This window comes from Neovison vison, chromosome 10, assembly GCF_020171115.1.
Source record: "Neovison vison isolate M4711 chromosome 10, ASM_NN_V1, whole genome shotgun sequence".
Classification (NCBI taxonomy): domain Eukaryota; kingdom Metazoa; phylum Chordata; class Mammalia; order Carnivora; family Mustelidae; genus Neogale; species Neogale vison.
Window position 1 is genome coordinate 71,791,890 of NC_058100.1, and position 19,057 is coordinate 71,810,946.

Consider the following 19,057-nt stretch of genomic DNA (forward strand, 5'->3'; position numbering starts at 1 on the left):
CAGGTGCTGAGAGCTCAAAAGGCAGCTAGGGTGGGGGAGGGTTGGACAGGCAGGTGTGGGAGAGAGCGTTCCAGGCGCAGGTAATTGCAATTTACCTCCCTTTCACTGCGGCAAGCGCTTTAGATCAGGTGACTCCGATTGCGAGAGAGCAGGAGGTCCAGGCTGGGTAAAGCACATTGAAGAGGACTTGTAGGGTGAACATGGATGCTACTTTGAAGAGTTTGCACATAATTCCACTGGCTGTGGAGCACCTTTGAGGGCCAGTGATTAGAAGAGTGATGTGATAAGCAGTATTTTAGGCAGTCATAGATGTTACTTGTGTGTGTGTGTGTTTTTTTTTTTTCCTCCCGGTGGTGGTTTCCTATATTTCCATGCGAAAGGGCATACACACATTTTCCCTCAGTTGTTTCTTAGCTGTCTGAGATGGGTCTTCTAAATACCTAAGCGAAACAAATTAGCCCATTTCCTAGCTTGGGAGGCTTAATTGGCATTTGGTTTAACCAAATATCCGGACACCCCACAAAGATTACCTTAATATTTGTTCAGCACATTCCAGAGGAGTCTGAAGCATCTGTCACCTCCTGTTCTCACTTCCCGCTGGCAAGGCGACTGCACCCAGATTATGCCAGTCAGTCCTGGAGATTTGAATTGTTGCTTTAGGAAAATCTGCAGCTGCAATGACTTTCTGTTGATACAACTCATGAAGACTTAAAGTTACTGTGTCACTCACCAGTGTGACATCAGATCAACTGTCCCCTGGATTCCTGCACCTGTTTCTCTATAAGACTCCAGACATATTGTTCAAAAGTGTCTTGACATGTTTTTGAGACTAAATATTTGTCTAGGTGGCTTGGTGGTTTAAATTCAGGGTGCAAAGGTTAACTTCAAACTCTGAAGTGTGTTCTTTGATCCCAACCCTTGTATTTTATGAGGCTGCTGGCTTTAAAGTGGTTATCTCTGGTCAAGGGATAAGGTGAGAGAGTGTGGTTGAACATTCAAAGAGGTAATTTGAAAACCCTTGGATATACAAAGCTAAGACATAGTTACTCATTGTCTGTCACTGGCCCAAGCAAAACAACTCAAATGTTACATCTTACTGAATGTGGGCATATCAGTGATTAAAATGAAGCGATCTGGTCATAAACTCAAAAAGCATAAACTCCACACCATCATCTCTTCTTTGCCTGGTCCTATTAGATATTCATTTTACCAGCTTTGTAGCATCTGCTGGTTCAAAATGTCCTTCCGTTTCATTATTGAATACAGTGAGTGGGCTTTACCCCCAAATAAAACTATATTTGCAACAGTAATCCTGTGTTATTTGTGTAAATGACATAAACCAACCTCTCTTGACAATGTGCTTCTTTATAGAACACAGATTAAAATCAGTTCTCTCATAAGGTGTTTGGATTTATTTTTGTTATCTAGATGACTGCAAAGCTTAGATTTTTTTTTTTAAGATCTTATTTTACTTATTTGACACAGAGAGAGAGAGATCACAAGCAGAGAGGCAGGCAGAGAGAGAGAGGGGAAACAGGCTCCCTGCTGAGCAGAGAGCCTGATGTGGGGCTTGATCCTAGGACTCTGGGATCATGACCCAAGCTGAAGGCAGAGGCTTAACCCACTGAGCCACCCACGTGCCCCCAAAGTTTAGATTCTTTTTCTTTCATCTTTTTCTCTATATTACTCCGCTGATCTCAAGCTTAGTGCCATTGCAGACATGCCATTTTTATACAGTTCTTCAGGAATTTAAGATATACTGAAGTTCAGAGGGAAAGGTCATGGTTACCTCTAAGTTTCAAACAATATCTAAAGATTCCTGATAAGTCTGCATCCTTTCCTGATAGGTACTTCCTTCCTGTCCTGCCTTGCCACAAAGAATAAAATAACACTGAATTGAAAGGAAACCCACAGTCCTGTCTGGGTGAGGGAGGGACAAAGAAGATGGAGAGGCTTTGTGGGAACAAGAATATCCTGTTCAGGGCGCCTGGGTGGCTCAGTGGGTTAAGCCTCTGCCTTCGGCTTGGTCAGGATTCTGGGATTGAGTCCCGCATCTGGCTCTCTGCTCAGCAGGGAGCCTGCGCCCCCAGCCCCTGCCTGCCTCTCTGCCTACTTGTGATCTCTGTCAAATAAATTAATAAAATCTAGGGACGCCTGGGTGGCTCAGTTGGTTAAGCCGCTGCCTTCGGCTCAGGTCATGATTCCAGCGTCCTGGGATCGAGTCCTGCGTCGGGCTCCTTGCTCAGTGGGAGCCTGCTTCTCCATCTGTCTCTGCCTGCCACTCTGCCTGCCTGTGCTCACTCTGACAAATAAATAAAATCTTAAAAAAAAAATTAATAAAATCTTTAAAAAAAAAAAAAAAGAATATCCTGTTCGTCCGCTGGTGAAGAATTAAGGTAGATAGGAAGACACCAGGGCCATACCTGACCATTCATTTTTTTTTAAGATTTTATTTAAAAAAAAAAAGATTTTATTTATTTATTTGACAGAGAGAAATCACAAGTAGGCAGAGAGGCAGGCAGGGAGAGGGGAAGGGAAGCAGGCCCCCTGCTGAGCAGAGAGCCCGATGGGGGACTCTATCCCAGGACCCCGAGATCATGACCAGAGCCGAAGGCAGCGGCTCAACCCACTGAGCCACCCAGGTGCCCTGACCTATTCATTCTTGAGTCAGTGCCAACATTGTAGAGGTAGTACCTGCTTTTCAAATGACTGAGTTACCTAACAATTGATGGCCACTCTAGCAAAGTTGCCAAAGTTGGGTGTGTCTGTGAGCTCGCTTTTTCCCCTGTTGTCTTATCTTGAAATTCACCTACCCTGGGACTGGGGCAACTGCTCCCTAGGATGGAACCTCCTTTCCACCCAGTCCCTATTTCACATCTCATAGCAGAACCCATTTAGGACAAAGTAGGGAAGGATTGTATAAACCCACCAGGAGTTGGTCACTCTTCCCTTCCTTCCTTAGGACTGTAAGTGTTCCTAGCCCACATTTAATTCCCTTACCAGTTCCCGCAGGTCATGGTCCCATATCTGAAATAGGATGTCTGGGGTCACCAGGTCACTGCTCTAATTGTTGCAGACAACTTGTCCCTGATGTGCAAAAATTAGAACCACTGATTGTAACACCGTGCTTTGGGTACACAGAATTTTGTGTCACTGGCTACTAATTACTCATCGTGGATAACATTGTTTCTAAACAAGGCTAAATGAATTCTAAGTTTCAATAGATTTGAAGCGAACTGGGTGGATACTTCTCTTGACCTTAAATTCTGACATTTAGACACATTTTGACATATTCCAGGAATTTAATTCTCTGAACACAAGAACACCTTGGTCACAATGGAAAGATCGACAATACTGAAGTTAACACCTTTATTTTCTTACCCTGTGAAGACTTAGATGTGGTCATGACCACATAGATGCACTCTGTGCATGATTCTGTACCACAAGTTTTCATTGTCTTTATCAAAAAGCATTGGGAAGGGGTGCCTGGGTGGCTCAGTGGGTTAAGCCGCTGCCTTCGGCTCAGGTCATGATCCCATGGTCCTGGGATTGAGTCCTGAATCGGGCTCTCTGCTCAGCGGGGAGCCTGCTTCCTCCTCTCTCTCTCTCTCTCTGCCTGCCTCTCTGCCTACTTGTGATCGCTCTCTGTCAAATAAATAAATCAAAAAAGAATTTATAAATAAATCAAGAAAGAATTTATAAATAAATCAAAAAAGAATTTATAAATAAATCAAAAAAGAATTTATAAATAAATCAAAAAAGAATTTATAAATAAATCAAAAAAGAATTTATTTATTTATTTGACAGAGAGAGATCACAAGTAAGCAGAGAGGCAGGCAGAGAGAGAGAGAGAGAGAGGAGGAAGCAGGCTCCCCGCTGAGCAGAGAGCCCGATGCGGGACTCGATCCCAGGACCATGGGATCATGACCCGAGCCGAAGGCAGCGGCTTAACCCACTGAGCCACCCAGGCGCCCAATAAATAAATTCTTAAAAAAAAAAAAAAAAGCATTGGGAAAACAACAGTGCTGTACCTGACCTCTAACCCACTATTATTCACTGCATCATAAATATAATTCATTGTAGGGACGGCTGGGTGGCTCAGTCGGTTAACATCTGCCTTCAACTCAGGTCATGATCCCGGGGTCCTGGGGCTGAGCTCCACACCAGGGCTCTGTGCTTGGTGGGGAGTCTGCTTCTCCCTCTCCCTCTGCTCCTTCTCACTCTTGCTCTCTCTCTCTCTTAAATAAAAATCTTAAAAAACAAAACCAACTTCCACTGAATTATTTTGGTTATTGGATTTTTTGAAATTCTAGAATTTGTATTTTTTCCACATGTCCAGGTATCTGTTCAAATTCCCTAAATTTGTTTATCTCCTTGAACAGAGTAAGCAGTTATTTCATAGTCTGTATTTGATAGCTCCACCATCTGTGGCTCCTGTGGGCCTCTTTCCACGGTCTCCTGTTTCACTGGTTTTCTTAATATCTTGTCTCATATGCTTGGTTCCATTTTATTGTATTCAGGATATTGTATTAGCAAAATTACTGTAGAAACAAGTAAGTTTAGAGTGATGACATTTTTTTCTCCAGAGAGTTTTTGTCTGCTTATGCCAACGGTTTGGGGAAATCACTACTTTGGGATCAACTTAATCTGATTTCAAGGACTGGTATCATTGGAAGCCTAGATGCAATCTCCTGAGTGAGCCTTTCTATTTCCTACTTCTGGCTCACCCCTATTCGTGGGGTGCAAAGGACTCAAAGCCTCGACCCAATGTGAGAAACATTTACCAAGTCTACCACCCCCTGACAGTCCCAGGCCCCTACTTCTGGAAGGCTGTCACAGTCACCCACCAGCCTCTGACCTGCCCCTCTCCACATTGCAAATGCCCCCAACGTAAGAGTGGCCTGTAGTACTGAGTCCGGTTCTCAGGGCCACTATGTTTTCAGTGGTCCTGGTCCAGTAATTCTTCAAACACAGGTCAGCTCTCTGATGCCTCTGGATTTTTAAAATACTTTGTCCAGCCTTTCTAGTTGCCCTCAGTGGGATGGTCATCCAAAATTACCCATCTACCATGATCAGGAACCAAGGTTACACTTAGAAGTTACCTGAGTAGCTTCACACATGGCACAGTAATGACATGGAAAATGTCATTACACCCCTGTCTGTCTTTGACTCTGTGTTAAAAGAGTTTTGCAGAAACAATTAGGCCTTGGAAAAATCAATTGCTCTCCCTAACAGGAGCTGCTGGTTTCTGTACTCCTAGCAGCGGGTTTCTATACTCACGGGTCACTTCTATCTGTGACAAAGCAGTTAACGATTTCATGAGTCTTTTCCTGAGAGCCAATGAGGGCCTATTATGCATAAGGGGAACAAAGAGGTGACATCCTCATTTTACAGGGATACTAAACGATTAATTAATTAGTTGACAGACCTCAAGAAAAACCCTAAGGTTCAGGTTTCCGCTTTCCTCTGCTTTTTCAAATTGCGTATTTTTCCCAAGGACATACAGGAATCTAATTTCTACTGTTTAAATGCCTTTATTTCCAATTAAACTGTAAAGGCAGAATAACAACTTGATATTTTTGGCTCTTCGGGCAACAATATTTGGCAATTCTCTAGAAAAAAATACAAATGACCAGAAAATATATAAAAATTTCATTAAACATAAAATAAATGCAAATTAAAACAAGGAGATACTTTTTCTATTAAAGTGGCAAAATATTCTTTTAACGATAATAAATACCCAGTGTTAGGAAGGTTTCAGAGAAATGGGTGCTTGTCTATGCTGCTGGAGGAGGGTGGGTTTGCACAGCTGTTTCTGAAGAATATGTGTCAATCCATGAAAACGTGCATATTTTACTTCTAATAATGTAGGAAATAATTACGAATGTGTATACAGATTTAACTATAAAGTCACACATGACATCACATTGTTTATAAGAAACTGGAGACAATCTAATAGTAGATTGTTTAAATAAATGATAAGAAAGGAATATAATGGAATGCTAAAAACAAGGGTATTCATGGATGGTTATCTGTTAACATGGGAAGTCATTATTTTGTCAAATGGAAAAAGCAAGTTGTAAAAGAGCACAATATGATACTGTATTTATTTTTAAAAATCATACATGTTTATATATACATTTAGAAAAACATTTAGAGAACCGGAGTTTCACCACACTACCAGAAGCAATCTCTGGATGGTGGAAATGAGGGATTAAAAAATGTTTATACCCATTTTTGTGTTTATCTTCAGTGAGCATGTGCTATTTCTGTGATTTAAAAAGGAAAGAGAAGTCAAAAATCTAATCTAAGAAAAAAAAAAGCTTTGCTTAGGTTTTGGCTTGTGATTGAAGGGGCCATGTGCCCCTAGAGGCATGTACTTGGTTTTGTTCCTTCTGACCTGAGTGGATATTCTCACAGTTGTTTTTCTGCAAAAATCACGGACATTTGACTGTCTAGAGAACAGTTCTCTCATTCTCAACTAGAGCTCACTGAGGCTATGACTGGGGAAGGAAGCCACCTTTCTAGAGTATCTAGAAAGGCAAAACCGTGCCCAAGAAAGGCAAAACCGTGTCCAAGGCCCACACTTTTTAGTTGGGGAGCCCTTAGAAAAGTTCTCGGGAGAAAGAAGGCAGAAGCAAGCAGAGAACAGATATAGAAGGAGGGGCTGTAGATTGTAAGGTTTCTGTTTAGTCCTTATTTCAATTCTAGGGTCTCCTCAATCTGAGACGTAGGGCTTATGCGAGGACACCTGAGACCGGGTCACAGAAATTCCTAAGATGTTGAGTTATTTCAGAAGAGAAATGACAGAACAAGTGACGACGATCATACTGAAGGGTGAATCAGTCTGCTAACCTCGAACTGTTAGAGCAGTCCCCACAGCTATAGAGATAGTGGCATTTTGACAGAAAGTCTGTGTTCTGGGTTGGTACAAGGATTCCAAGTGAACCAAAACCGCGATGAGCATGCCTGGTAGGTTCAGTAAGTGATGACTCTATCCATCAGAGAAGTCTTTCCTAAGAACAAAGGAAGAGTTACCCGCACAGATAAGACAAACCTGCAAAGTCACATACAATGTGGCAAGAGTCTGTCCCTCCTATATCCTGCATCCTCCACTCTGTTTCGAAGCCAGGGCTGAATTTTCCTTGGGTTGGCTGCCAGATAGGGTTGAAAATCTGATTCTCAACTTACAGGCTATAATGTAAAGAGAAATCACGGCAAGATTTGAAGGGAAAGGGGGATATATTCATTTTCACAATATAAAATCACTATCCACCTAGAGGCTCGGCTCTCGAACATGGTATTACAGGTGTGTCCAAAGTAATGTGTTTCTTAGTAGTAGCTTAAATTCCGAAGTCTGTAAATGCTACGCTTTTAAAAAGAATAAATTATTGCAGATAAAATTAGTCATACAACAAAGTCACTCTCAGACACTTGTATGCTTTCTTGAATGAGACAAAAAGGTGGCATTTCAACTATTAGCACGAGCATCAGCTGTCAGGTGTCATCTTGACTGAAAGGCTGGAAGTTGCTCTTACAGAGCAAGAAACAAGGGAGCCCAGGGTCAGGGAGCCCAGGCGGGATGCCACAGGGATGAGAGATTTGTGGACATGTTCCAGTGTCCTGCAATTGGGGGAAAAGGGAGATCAGGGGATGTTGGGCTGTAAAGTGAGCTACGTAGGAGGCATGCACTTGAGGCTTTAAGGAAGCGGGGTCAGCCCTATGCATGTTCAGCCGGACACGTCGATACTCATCATTTACATCAGTACAGAGAAGGCGGCACCAGAGCAAGTACACCAGCTTACATGCCAGTTCTCGAGGGGAGTAGCTTTTATAGTCGCGGCTGGAGCTGCGTCCCCCTCCCCTCAGTTACTCATGGGAAACCCGTTCCAAGGCCACATAGAAACTGTTCTTGTCATCCAGGCAATGCCAGCCAATTGGTCCGATTTCACAGTCCGCGCACACCAGGAACTTGATGTTGCCCACGTCCTTGGTGAAGCCCACGTTCTCAAAGATGAACATGTCATCAACCAGCCAGTGCTCCTGGAGGAGATCGCCATCAGGATTGCTGCCGTCAGCCAGAGCGGGCTTCTTTCTCATGGAGGGAAGGAAAAGCTGCAGTGGAAGAGAACACAAGGAATTCGCAAGCTGACTGGCCCAGGCCCATCATCACCCCATTCTGCTGATACTTCACATGCTCCCTGGCAGTTTCTTGGAATGAAAACGAAACGAGCAGCCCAATCACTAAGTTATGGACCAAGATGTTGGGTGGCTCTTCTGTTGCCTCTAGTCCATGCCTGGATTTCTTAAGACACATGAAAGAGGTAATGTGCTGCTGTCATGTGGCTTTACTGCTGTCCTAAACATGGTCTGTAAGGCCCTGCCTGTTCTTAACCTCCATCTAGGTCATTCTGCTTCAGCCACACTGGCCTTCTTGCCTTGCCTTGCCTTCTGCAGAATGGGTGAGTGTGCTCTGCCCTCCGATCTTGGCAAGGCTGGCTCCATGATATTCAGCTCAAATGCAACCTCTTCAAGGCGGCCTTCTCTGACCAAACAATCTCAGGTAGCTTCCCATACTGCCCACTGTATTTTATTTTTGAAAATACCTTTCCTGAGGTATAATTGAAACATACATGGCACATACTTGAAGTGTATAATTTGATTCATTTTGGCCCATGCAAATACTAATAAACCATTACCAGCAAGATGACAACTCTATTTGTCACCTCCAAAAGCTTCCTTATGCTACTACCTCTTTATTGCATATCATTCTCTGAAATTACTAATTTATTAGCTTAGCTATTGACCATGGGTCTCCCTCCACTAGAATGTAGGCCCCAGGAAAGCAAGGAGCTCACCTTTCCCGTTCACTATTATAACCCCGGTGCCCAGAATAATAATGGATACAGAGCAGGAACTCAAATATTTATCAAAAGAATAAATACAGGATATCTGGCTTTGCTATATTCTAATAGTGTTATGTACATGCTGGATTTATCTTACAAAAAGAACACTAAAAAGGAAAATCTAGCTCTAGAGTTTGGAATATCATCCCAAGGATCTTTGAACCCATTAATCAACATGCCTTCCTGATCATTAGGACAAAGCTTCACGCACATACACACCCTTTAATTTTTTCCCTATGGTTAATTTATTACACCTTTAGCTGCCCCAGCGTACACGAAGACACAATGCCAGCAAAGCTTGTTACCCCTCTGCCCCTCATCATTATGGCTGCTGCCAGTGCACTCATTTTCCACCCCAGGGTACACTTCTACTGCATCCCCAAACTCTAACAGGATGGCCTCAGTGAGCTAGTCTGACATTAGCAAGCAGAATAAAAGCAAAAAACATTTTTTTAAATTAAACAACAACAACAACAAACTGCACTTACATTAGTCCAAAAGAGGCAAATGCTTTGGGACAGATGAACAAGCCTCTTCCGAATGCTATAGTTAGGGAGCCACAGAGCTCCTGGTCTGTATTCAATACCCTGGAGTTTGCACCTCTGAAGTCTGGACCAGATTCTGGCCAGTGGCTGTCCCTAATGGGGAGGAGGGAGCACTGAAAGGAGGAGGGAGCACGGATCCAGAACATTTCTACTCCCCATCTTCCAAGCACTTGGCTTATGAGCACAGGTATCTGTGCACTACCCTAGAGGTGTGTCACCTGATACAGCATTTGAAGATGTCACAAAAGAGGACAGTCCCTCCTCCTCTTATATTGTCATTCCAGTCGCCCTTTTCACCTCATCTAATGTTTAAATGAGTCCCTAATGCTTTGTTTTACCCTAAGTGAAAATGGGAACAGGCAGAAGCGAAGAGGAATAAAAATTCAGGGACCGGGAAACCTGGGTTCCAATCCTAGCTCTATGTCTCTGTGGGCCTAAACTTCCCTACAAGTATTTCTGGCCTATAGTGTAGGTGTGAAAGCAACATCTTAACTAAACAGAAGGCGAGTGAAACTTGAAGGGGAGAAAAATCAAAGACTGTTTAAACGTTAGTTTAAAAAAAGTGTCTAACAAAGGAGCACCAGCTTCCCTCCCACTGTCTTTTGTTTATTTTTTTTATAATCCCAAACACCTCTGCAGTCCCTTTTGAGTAGTGATTTTTAAATTTTTTATTTTTTTTTTTAAGATTTTATTTATTTATTTGACAGACAAAGATCACAAGTAGGCAGAGAGGCAAGCAGAGAGGGAAGAGGAAGCAGGTTCCCTGCCAAGCAGAGAGCCCAATGTGGGGCTCGATCCCAGAACCCTGGGACCATGACCTGAGCTGAAGGCAGAGGTTTTAACCCACTAAGCCGCCCAGGTACCCCCAAGTAGTGATTTTTAAAAAAATTTTCTTAAAAAAGATTTTATTTATTTGACAGAGACAGACACAGTGAGAGAGGGAATAGAGAAGCAGGGGGAATGAGAGAGGGAGAAGCAGGCTTCCCGCAGGGAGCCTGATGTGGGGTTTGAACCCAGGACCCTGGGATCATGACCATGAGCCAAAGGCAGATGCTTAATGATTGAGCCACACAGGCTCCCCTCTTTTGAGTAGAGATTTTAAAGGAAATACTATTAATCATTCATTCAAGGGGTCAGACTGGGTCCTGTTCCCTTTCTTTCTCAACATTCCCATTTTTATTTAAATCCTGTAAGTCAGATCCACAAGACTAGACTTATTTATGTGTACGTTGTACACGTATCTGTGTGGATCCCAACCCATTCTCTGCAGAGCCCAGGGCTACTGCAGGGTCAAGTTCTGGGATCTAACATTTGGAATACAATTAGGCCTTCTAGACAGACCACTGGGGTGGAAATCAAGATATTACTATATAATTTGAGGCTGCTAACTCAGCTGGTTGGGGGCCAAAGTCGCCAGTTCCCTCCCTGACCAGGTGGGTTAGCTGCTCAAAACCCTAGCCAGTACCATAATCCTGGACCACCTCTTCAAAGAGATGTAGAACATCCCACCTCAGGAAGTAAGAGTGTCAGCAGAACTCCTTTTGCTTTTTCAAGAACTGCTAACAGGGGAGCCTGGACAGCTCAGTCAGTTAAGAGTCTACCTTTGGCTCAGGTGATGATCCCAGGATTCTGGGATTGAGTCCCACCTCAGGCTCCCTGATCAGTCTGCTTGTCTCTCTCCTTCTGCCCTTCTCTCTGCTCGTGTGCTCTATCTCCCAAATAAATAAAATCCTTTTTAAAAGAGAGAGAGAAGGGCACCTGGGTGGCTCAGTGGATTAAAGCCTCTGCCTTCAGCTCAGGTCATGATCCCAGGGTCCTGGGATTGAGCCCTGCATTGGGCTCCCTGCTTAGCGGGGAGCCTGCTTCCCCCACCCCGCCTGCCTCTCTGCCTAACTGTGATCTCTATCTGCCAAATAAATAAAAATAAAATCTTAAAAAAAATTAAAAAAAAAAGAGAGAGAAGAGCACAAGCAGGGGGAGAGAGCACAAGCAGGGGGAGCAGCAGGCAAATCTTTGAAAAGGGGAAAAAACCTGTTTAAGTACCCTTCCATTTCATTAGTTTTTAAGATTTTATTTATTTGGCAGACAGAGATCACAAGTAGGCAGAGAGGCAGGCAGAGAGAGAGGAAGGGAAGCAGGCTCCCTACTGAGCAGAGAGCCCATTGCGGGGCTTGATCCCTGGACCCTGGGATCATGACTTGAGCCGAAGGCAGAGGCTTAACCCACTGAGCCACCCAGGTACCACCCAGGTACCACCCAGGTACACCCAGGTACCCCGGTAAGTACCCTTTTATTTATTTATTTATTTATTTATTAAAAAAATTTTTTTTAAAGATTTTTATTTACTTATTTGGCAGAGAGAGATCACAAGTAGACAGAGAGGCAGGCAGAGAGAGAGAGAGAGAGAGGGAAGCAGGCTCCCTGCTGAGCAGAGAGCCCAATGCGGGACTTGATCCCAAGACCCTGAGATCATGACTGAGCCGAAGGCAGCGGCTTAACCCAGTGAGCCACCCAGGCGCCCCAGTAAGTACCCTTTTAAAAATACTTTCTTTCTCTTTGTAAAAATCCATTCTCATGGTAGAAAACTTGGCAAGCATGCTACATACAATATAGATGAAAATAAAAACTGTTACAATACAGAGTAAACTTCTGGTAACTTTTTTGAAATTTTCTCCCTTCTGCATTTGTGGTGGTTTTAAAACGTGCACAAATTCTTTGACAATCCTTCCACCAGGAGGCGGAGTCCATGCCTCTCTCCCTGAGCCTGGGCAGCCCGCTGTGCCAGTTCCGGTAAGTCAAGTGCGAGGGAGGTGACAGGCTAGCTTAGAAAAGGCCAGGCTGCTTTTGGCGGTTTCTGTGGGAACACTTGCTCTGGGAGCCTTCAGCTTCTATGTAAGAACTGCAGCTTCCGAGGACCCCATGGGGAGAGAGGCCCCTGGAACCTGTCCCAGTGCTTAGGTGTGTGAGTCTTCCCAGGCCACAGGCAGAACGTGAGGGAGGGAGCGTTTCAGATGACCCTTCTGACAGCACATGAAAGACCCCAAATGAGAACCGTCTAGCTAGGCTCAGTCAACTCCCCAAACTGTAAAGCAAAATAAATGTTAATAATTTAAGTCACCAGTCTTGGGTGGTTTTGTTACGTAGCAACAGAGAACCAGAATATTGCCTAACATAGTTGAGATGCATGTTCCATTCTAATTCCTAATTTTTTGTGATCAACTATATATATATATATATATATATATATATATATACCATAAAACTTAGCAATTTTAAAAAAGACTGTATTTATTTCAGAGAGAAAGAGAGAACTAGCGTGAGCAGGAAAAGGGGGAAGAGGGACAAAGAGAATCCTCAAGCAGGCTCCCTGTTGAGCGTGGAGGCTGAAGGGGGTTGGGGATGGGGTTTCCCAGGACCTTGAGATCATGACCTGAACCAAAATCAAGAGTCAGACGCTCAGAGCTCAACCAACTGAACCATCCAGGAGCCCCTAAAACTTACTGTTTAAGTCATGTTTTAGTGTGTGGTTTAGTGGCATTACATATCATATATGTTGTTATTGTAACCATCCCCCCCATCCATCTCTAGAATTTTTCCATCTTCCCGAACTGGCACTTGGTACCCATTAAACACCAACTTCCCATTTTCCAGTCCATGGCAACCACAGCTGTGCTTTCTGTCTCTGTGAATCTGACTACCCTTGGTACCTCGTAAGAGTGGGGTCATACAGTAGTTCTTTTTGTGACTAGCTTATTTCACTTAGCATAATGTCCTGATTTTTAAAGCGTTTAATTAGTTTTAAAGTTTTATTAAGGTAATTATAGGTTCACATGTAGTGAAGAAATAATACAAAGACATATATACTATTTCTATTTAAGAAACAATACAGAAATTCCATGTACCCTCTTTTTGGTAATACAGTTTCCCCTGATGATATTTTGCAAAACCAGAGTATAAAATCACAACCAGGACATCAATATGGATACACTCCGCTGCTTTCATTCAGATGTCCCCAGTTTACTTGGACTCCTTTCTGTGCGAAATGTGTGTATATAGAGTTCTGTCGATTTTACCTTGGGTAAGTTCGTGTCTCCGCCACCACAGTCAAGACACCAGCAGGAGGATCCTTCTTGTCACCTTTTTAACCAGACTTACCAAAGCCCCAGCCCCCCGTTCCTAACCCCGGCAATCACTCGCCTGCTCTCCATTTCTAAAACTCAAAAGCGGCACAGAAATGGAATCATATAGTATGTAATATTTGGGGACTGCCTTTTTTCACTCAGCAGAATTCCCTGGAGATGCGTCCAAGTTGTAGGCGTACTAGGTCACTCCACTGTAGTTCACTCCAGCGGATGGCTGACCAGTCTCTTTAGTCATTCCCCTGTTGAAGGACACCTGGGCTGTTTCCAGTTGGGGGATATTATGAATAAAGGAGCAATAGATGTTCCATGTACAGGTTTTTGTGTGAACATAGGTTTTCATTTCCCCAGGATACAGGTCCCACAGTGTACTGGCTGGGTCGTGGATTAAGGACGTGTTTTGCCTCAGAAGAAAGTGCTCTTTGGTGCGCTCTCAGGTCCTCTGCTCTCATATTCTTCACCAGACACCGCTCTGTACCTCCTCTCTCTGAGTTAATCTTCCACTGCCCACTCCTGCCATGAATCTCCCGCCCCAAAAAATGGAACAAGGGAAATCACCCTCTTCTCTTATAACACCATCACTCTTTCCTACATTCTCAAACTTTGGTGAGTGTTTCCCTTTTCTCTTTGTCTTCAAAGAAATAAGGCTCTTGGCCGAGGACAGCGCCACTGACTCCTGGGTGCTGCCCGTTCTCTGACACTCCTACTTCTGGATGGGGAATGGGAACCAGTGCTCTTCTTGCTTCCAAATTATTACTCCTACATCCTCACATCCACCTTTGCTCCTTTTTAAGGTTTCTGCCATCTGGTGACCCGTCACGGTCATCTGAGGTGGCCTCATCACCCTGTAGTATCCACAGCTAACTGGCACCTGGCTTAGTTTCCAAAAAGGAAACTTTTTGATTCCACATCCTACCCTCACTGATGGGCTCCTACCCCGCAAGGGGATGAGTCCTCCCCAGAGCTCCCTCACCTCCTCTATTCCAATCCCCTCAACTCCATCTGGCCTCATTTCTTGCCAGTTTATTACATCCTGTGTTCTGGCCAAGTTTTAGTTCTTCAAACATACCATACTTCCTCTAACAACAGCGAAACATCACACTGCTGTTCCCTCCATCTCTGTTCGGCTTCATTATAATTTCCTCTGTCATCAACTTTAGATAAGATTTCAAGAAGTACCAAATTCAAGGATATGAACATTTTATATGTAAAACCGAACGAGTTATAGGGGCACCTGGGTGCCTCAGTTGGTTAAGTGGCTGCCTTCAGCTCGGGTTGTGGTCCTAGGGTCCTGGATCGAGCCCCACAGCGGGCTCCTTGTTCAGCAGGGTGCCTGCTTCTCCCTCTGCCTCCTGCTCCCCCTGCTTGTGCTTGCTTTCTGCCCTCCAAATAAATTAATAAAATCTTTAAAAAAAAGATTAAAAAAAAAAGATTTTATTTATTTATTTGACAGAGAAAGATCACAAGTAGTCAGAGAGACAGTGGGGGGGGCAGGCTCCCCACTGAGCAGAGAGCCCAATGCGGGCCTCCATCCCAGGACCCTGAGCAGAAGGCAGAGGCTTAACACACTGAGCCACTCAGGTGCCCAAAATAAATAAAATCTTAAACAGTTATAGGGCTTACAAAGAACGCAGGTTGCACCAAATAAATAAGTAAAATAAAACAGTAAATAAAATATTAAAAAAATAGATAAAATCTTAAAACAAACCCAAAAGTAATAGGACTTACAAAGAACACATGCTGCACCAACAGTGGAATACTAATCCATTCTCTCCCTGCCAACTCATTATTTACACTGGGCTAATAGCTTTTGTTCACTAATTTATTTAAATCCAATTATCTACTATTATCTTATGTGCCCAGTGTTTCTTTTTTTTTTCTTTGAAGATTTTATTTATTTATTTGACAGAGAGAGAAATCACAAGTAGGCAGAGAGGCAGACAGAGAAAGAGGGGGAAGGAGGCTCCCGGCTGAGCAGAGTGCCTGATGTGGGGCTCAGTCCCAGGACCCTGAGATTATGACTGATCGGAAGGCAGAGGTTTAACCCACTGAGCCACCCAAGTGCCCCTATGTGCCCAGTCTTAAGTGTAGGAGATACTCAGGTGGGTAAGATACAGGACCTCACAGGCTAGTGGTACAAACGACCACGATTGTTGGTAACGATTTCGTAAACTCAGCTGGGATTACACATGTGAATGAGCTTTGTAGTCTTTAGGAAATGGTTTCTCAATCTTGGTACTAATGACATTCTGGGATGGAGAATTCTTTGTTGTGGGGCCAGGTGGAGGGAGGTTGGTGTCTTAGGCTTTGCGGGATGCTTGGCAGCATTTCTGGTTTCTCGGTACTAGCTGCCAGTATCACCCAGTTATAGACTGAGTGTGGGGCCCCCCCCCCATTCTTATGTTGATACCTAACTCCCAGTGCATTAGGTCATGAGGGCAGAGCATATTTTTAGGGACAATTCTGAGTGACAGGGTATGCACGTAGCTGGAATGAGATTATACTTTGCACTTTCCTCTGGGTATGCTACACCTCAATAAAAATTTACCAAAATACAAAAACTGTTTTCAGGGTTCCCCTTTGGGGGGTGATGGCAGTATGAACAGATTACAATTGGTAACTTGAAGAAAAGATTAAAACAGAAATTAAATTTTCCTTCAAAACTGACTTGAGGTGTCCATCCCACCTGAAACAGGATTCGTGTGGGAAACTCTTGCGTTCCACCCAGTACCCCGGTAAAGCGTGTAGGTCACGGGAGGCATCTGTGACATTCCCCACACTGAAGTTGTTTCGGGAGCTCCCCCTGAGCGGAGAGGCCGCCCGACGTCAGGAAGAGCGGCGGTGCGGCGCGATGCGGGCCGGGAGTGCCGGTACACCGGGCGCCATCGGGCCGCTTCGCAGCGTGTGTCCCGGCGCGCCGGGCCCTCGGAAGCCGGCGGGCTCGGCTCAGCCCCGCACCGCTCCGCACCGCACCGCACGCGGAGCAGCAGCGTCCATACCTAGCGCCGGGCTGGGGCCCGGGGTCGGACGTCCCGGGAGACCGGCCCGGGGCTGCGCTCCTGCCGCAACTCCGGCGCGGACAGCCTCGGGCGGAGCCGGGCCGCGACTAGGGGCGCGGTCTCCGGAAACGCGCGCGGGGACCGGGACTCCAGCCGCCGCGGCCCCTGTGAAGACGTGCGGGTGTGAGCGGCCTCCAACCTGCCTCCCTACCTGTCGGCGGGAGAAGAGAGCGGTTCCTGGCTGCAGCACCCGGGAGCCACAGCGTTGGCACAGCACCGCCTTCCGGTTTCGGCCCTCTGCTGACACTAAGTCGTTCAGCGGCTCGGCTGGTTCCATCGCCGCTACCGCCACGGCTCCCTCAGCCACGGCCGCGCAGGCGCTGTCTCTGCGGGATCTTTCGGAACTGCGCTGGCGCGGCTTTCCGAGACGGGGCGGGGAGCGTGCGGCCACTCCCGCTCTGCGCAGGCGTCCGCTTCCCTCGCTCGGGATTCTACTGCGCAAGCGCCCCATTCATCGCTTAACCTGAGTGGTGAGGTGTCCGCTGGCTTTGTGACAGGGTCACCTACTTCCTGGGACGTGACAAATCCTCTCTTCATACTCACCTCGTCACCGGCCTTCCCTTATTATTGAGTAAAACCCGGGTAGGTAACTCACTAAAGTTGACCAAATTTTTGTTTACTGAATTAAATTTAGTTCTAGGAACGAATGGGGACGTTTCTGGAGGCGATGTGAAGGGAATCCCGCTCACACTACACATCAGCAAGTCTTATCCACATTAGTTCATTCAGTAAGAGACTATTTAGAGGGACATGTACCTTTTTGGTGTTGGAAAAAGATGCCTCGAAGCTTTAATTGCTGGTCTCTGTTCTGATCATACTGTTTACTATGTGGCAAAACACCGTGTTGATACGCTTTAGAAACCAATCTATTGAATTACAATTTCCTTGTGGGGTTGTCACTAATTACTACCAGTGCACAACTGAGAAAGGTAAACATCAGAAAAAGCCACTGCTCTTGGTCATTACACTATACTTTCCTGTTCCATTTGATTAGATCTCTAGCTTGCCCGTTTTAGTGCATTAGGCCATGGATATCCTGAAATGTCAAGGGAAGGAGAATATGAAGGAACTAAGCTATTGATTAGGTAATATCTAATCTACCACCTACCACCACCATCTGCATGTTTTTCTTCTTCCTCTTTGTCCTTCAGTAATTCAACATTTAGTGAGTCGTTCTGTAATATAATTACACCCTGACAATACAATGGTAATAGGGACCCTATATTTGAGAACATAGTCTAAACAGGAAGTCATACTCCAAACCAATGACATGTGATAAAGACTACCATGAACAAAGTAAATGGAAGCCAGGATTAGGGAATAATCCTCACCTGGAGAGTCAGAAAGGCTTTTCCTAGGTGACATTTGAATAAAGCATCTGAATGTGACTAGGGTGTTTTTTTTTTTTTTTTGAAAAGATTATTTCAGATAGAAGAACAGCAGAATACCTGAACAGTTGAAAACAAATTTAAGAACGGTTAGTAGTTCACTGAACTACCTATACCTATGGGAAGAGAGAAATAGTAGAGGGAAGTAAGATCAGAATGGGAGAGCAGGCCCAGAGCACCATGGGTCTAAAGTCACGTGAAGGAATTTGAACTTTTTTTTTTTTTAAAGATTTTTATTTTTTGACAGATCACAAGCAGGCAGAGAGAGATGGGGAAACAGGCTCCCTGCTGAGCAGAGAGCCCAATGCAGGCTCGATCCCAGGACCCTGAGGATCATGACCTGAGCCAAAGGCAGAGGCCTTAACCCACTGAGCCACCCAGGCGCCCCAGGAATTTGATCTTTGTAATATGGGCAATGCGAATCAATAAGATTTTGGGCTAGGAATAACTTTGATATTCTCTGAAAATTTGCTGTATGTTAGGTATTGTAATGATCCTAGTTGTACTTTAGGAAGATCACTGATGACAAAATGGAGGGGTTCTAGACTGGAAGAGTATAGGTAAAACTATCAGGAGGCTGTTATTCCAGGAGTCTGGGCAAGAGATATAGGCCTGAACTATGCAGTAGCAGAGGGAATACATATATAGGAATGTATTTGGAACTTTAAAAGATAAAATCATGTAATCTAGAAATGAGCTGGATGTCTGTATTGTAATAGGGGTGACACAAGATAAATGATAGATCTTTGAGACAGGATAACTAAGTGGCTGGCTGCCATCTAAGAGAGCTAGAAAAACAAGAACCACCCCTAAATTAGGGGTACCTCTGTACACGCATGAGCAAAGCATGTAAGACTGGGAGGAGTGGAAAGAGAGCAAAGAGTTTCAGTTTCTGGAGAATATTCAGTTGTGGCTGCTATATATGAATGATTTGGGAATTTGGTCTGAAACTCACAAAAGTCAGCAGTAAAGATAGCCATCGGTTCTTTACCCCCTCACTTCCCTGCCTCCCCTGGATCT

The 19,057-nt window shown here is 44.6% G+C and overlaps 1 protein-coding gene across 1 annotated transcript; it reads right to left on the reverse strand.

Moving 5' to 3' along the window:
• Positions 1 to 5,518: 5,518 nt before the first annotated feature.
• Positions 5,519 to 17,100, reverse strand: RABIF (RAB interacting factor). Its single transcript, XM_044267624.1, has 2 exons — positions 16,801 to 17,100; positions 5,519 to 8,115 (listed from the first exon to the last, which is right to left on the reverse strand). The coding sequence occupies exons 1-2, from the start codon at positions 17,098 to 17,100 to the stop codon at positions 7,870 to 7,872; spliced, it is 546 nt and encodes a 181-aa protein (XP_044123559.1). The 3' UTR covers positions 5,519 to 7,869.
• Between the last annotated feature and the right edge of the window lie 1,957 nt (positions 17,101 to 19,057).

What these genes read in the sequence shown, in the direction of transcription:
- RABIF (XM_044267624.1), bottom strand. Translation starts at nt 17,100, where the DNA reads ATGGGGCGCTTGCGCAGTAGAATCCCGAGCGAGGGAAGCGGACGCCTG. An exon ending in CTCTCTTCTCCCGCCGACAG is followed by an intron (nt 8,116 to 16,800) that starts GTAGGGAGGCAG and finishes CTTCCACTGCAG; the next exon opens with CTTTTCCTTCCCTCCATGAG.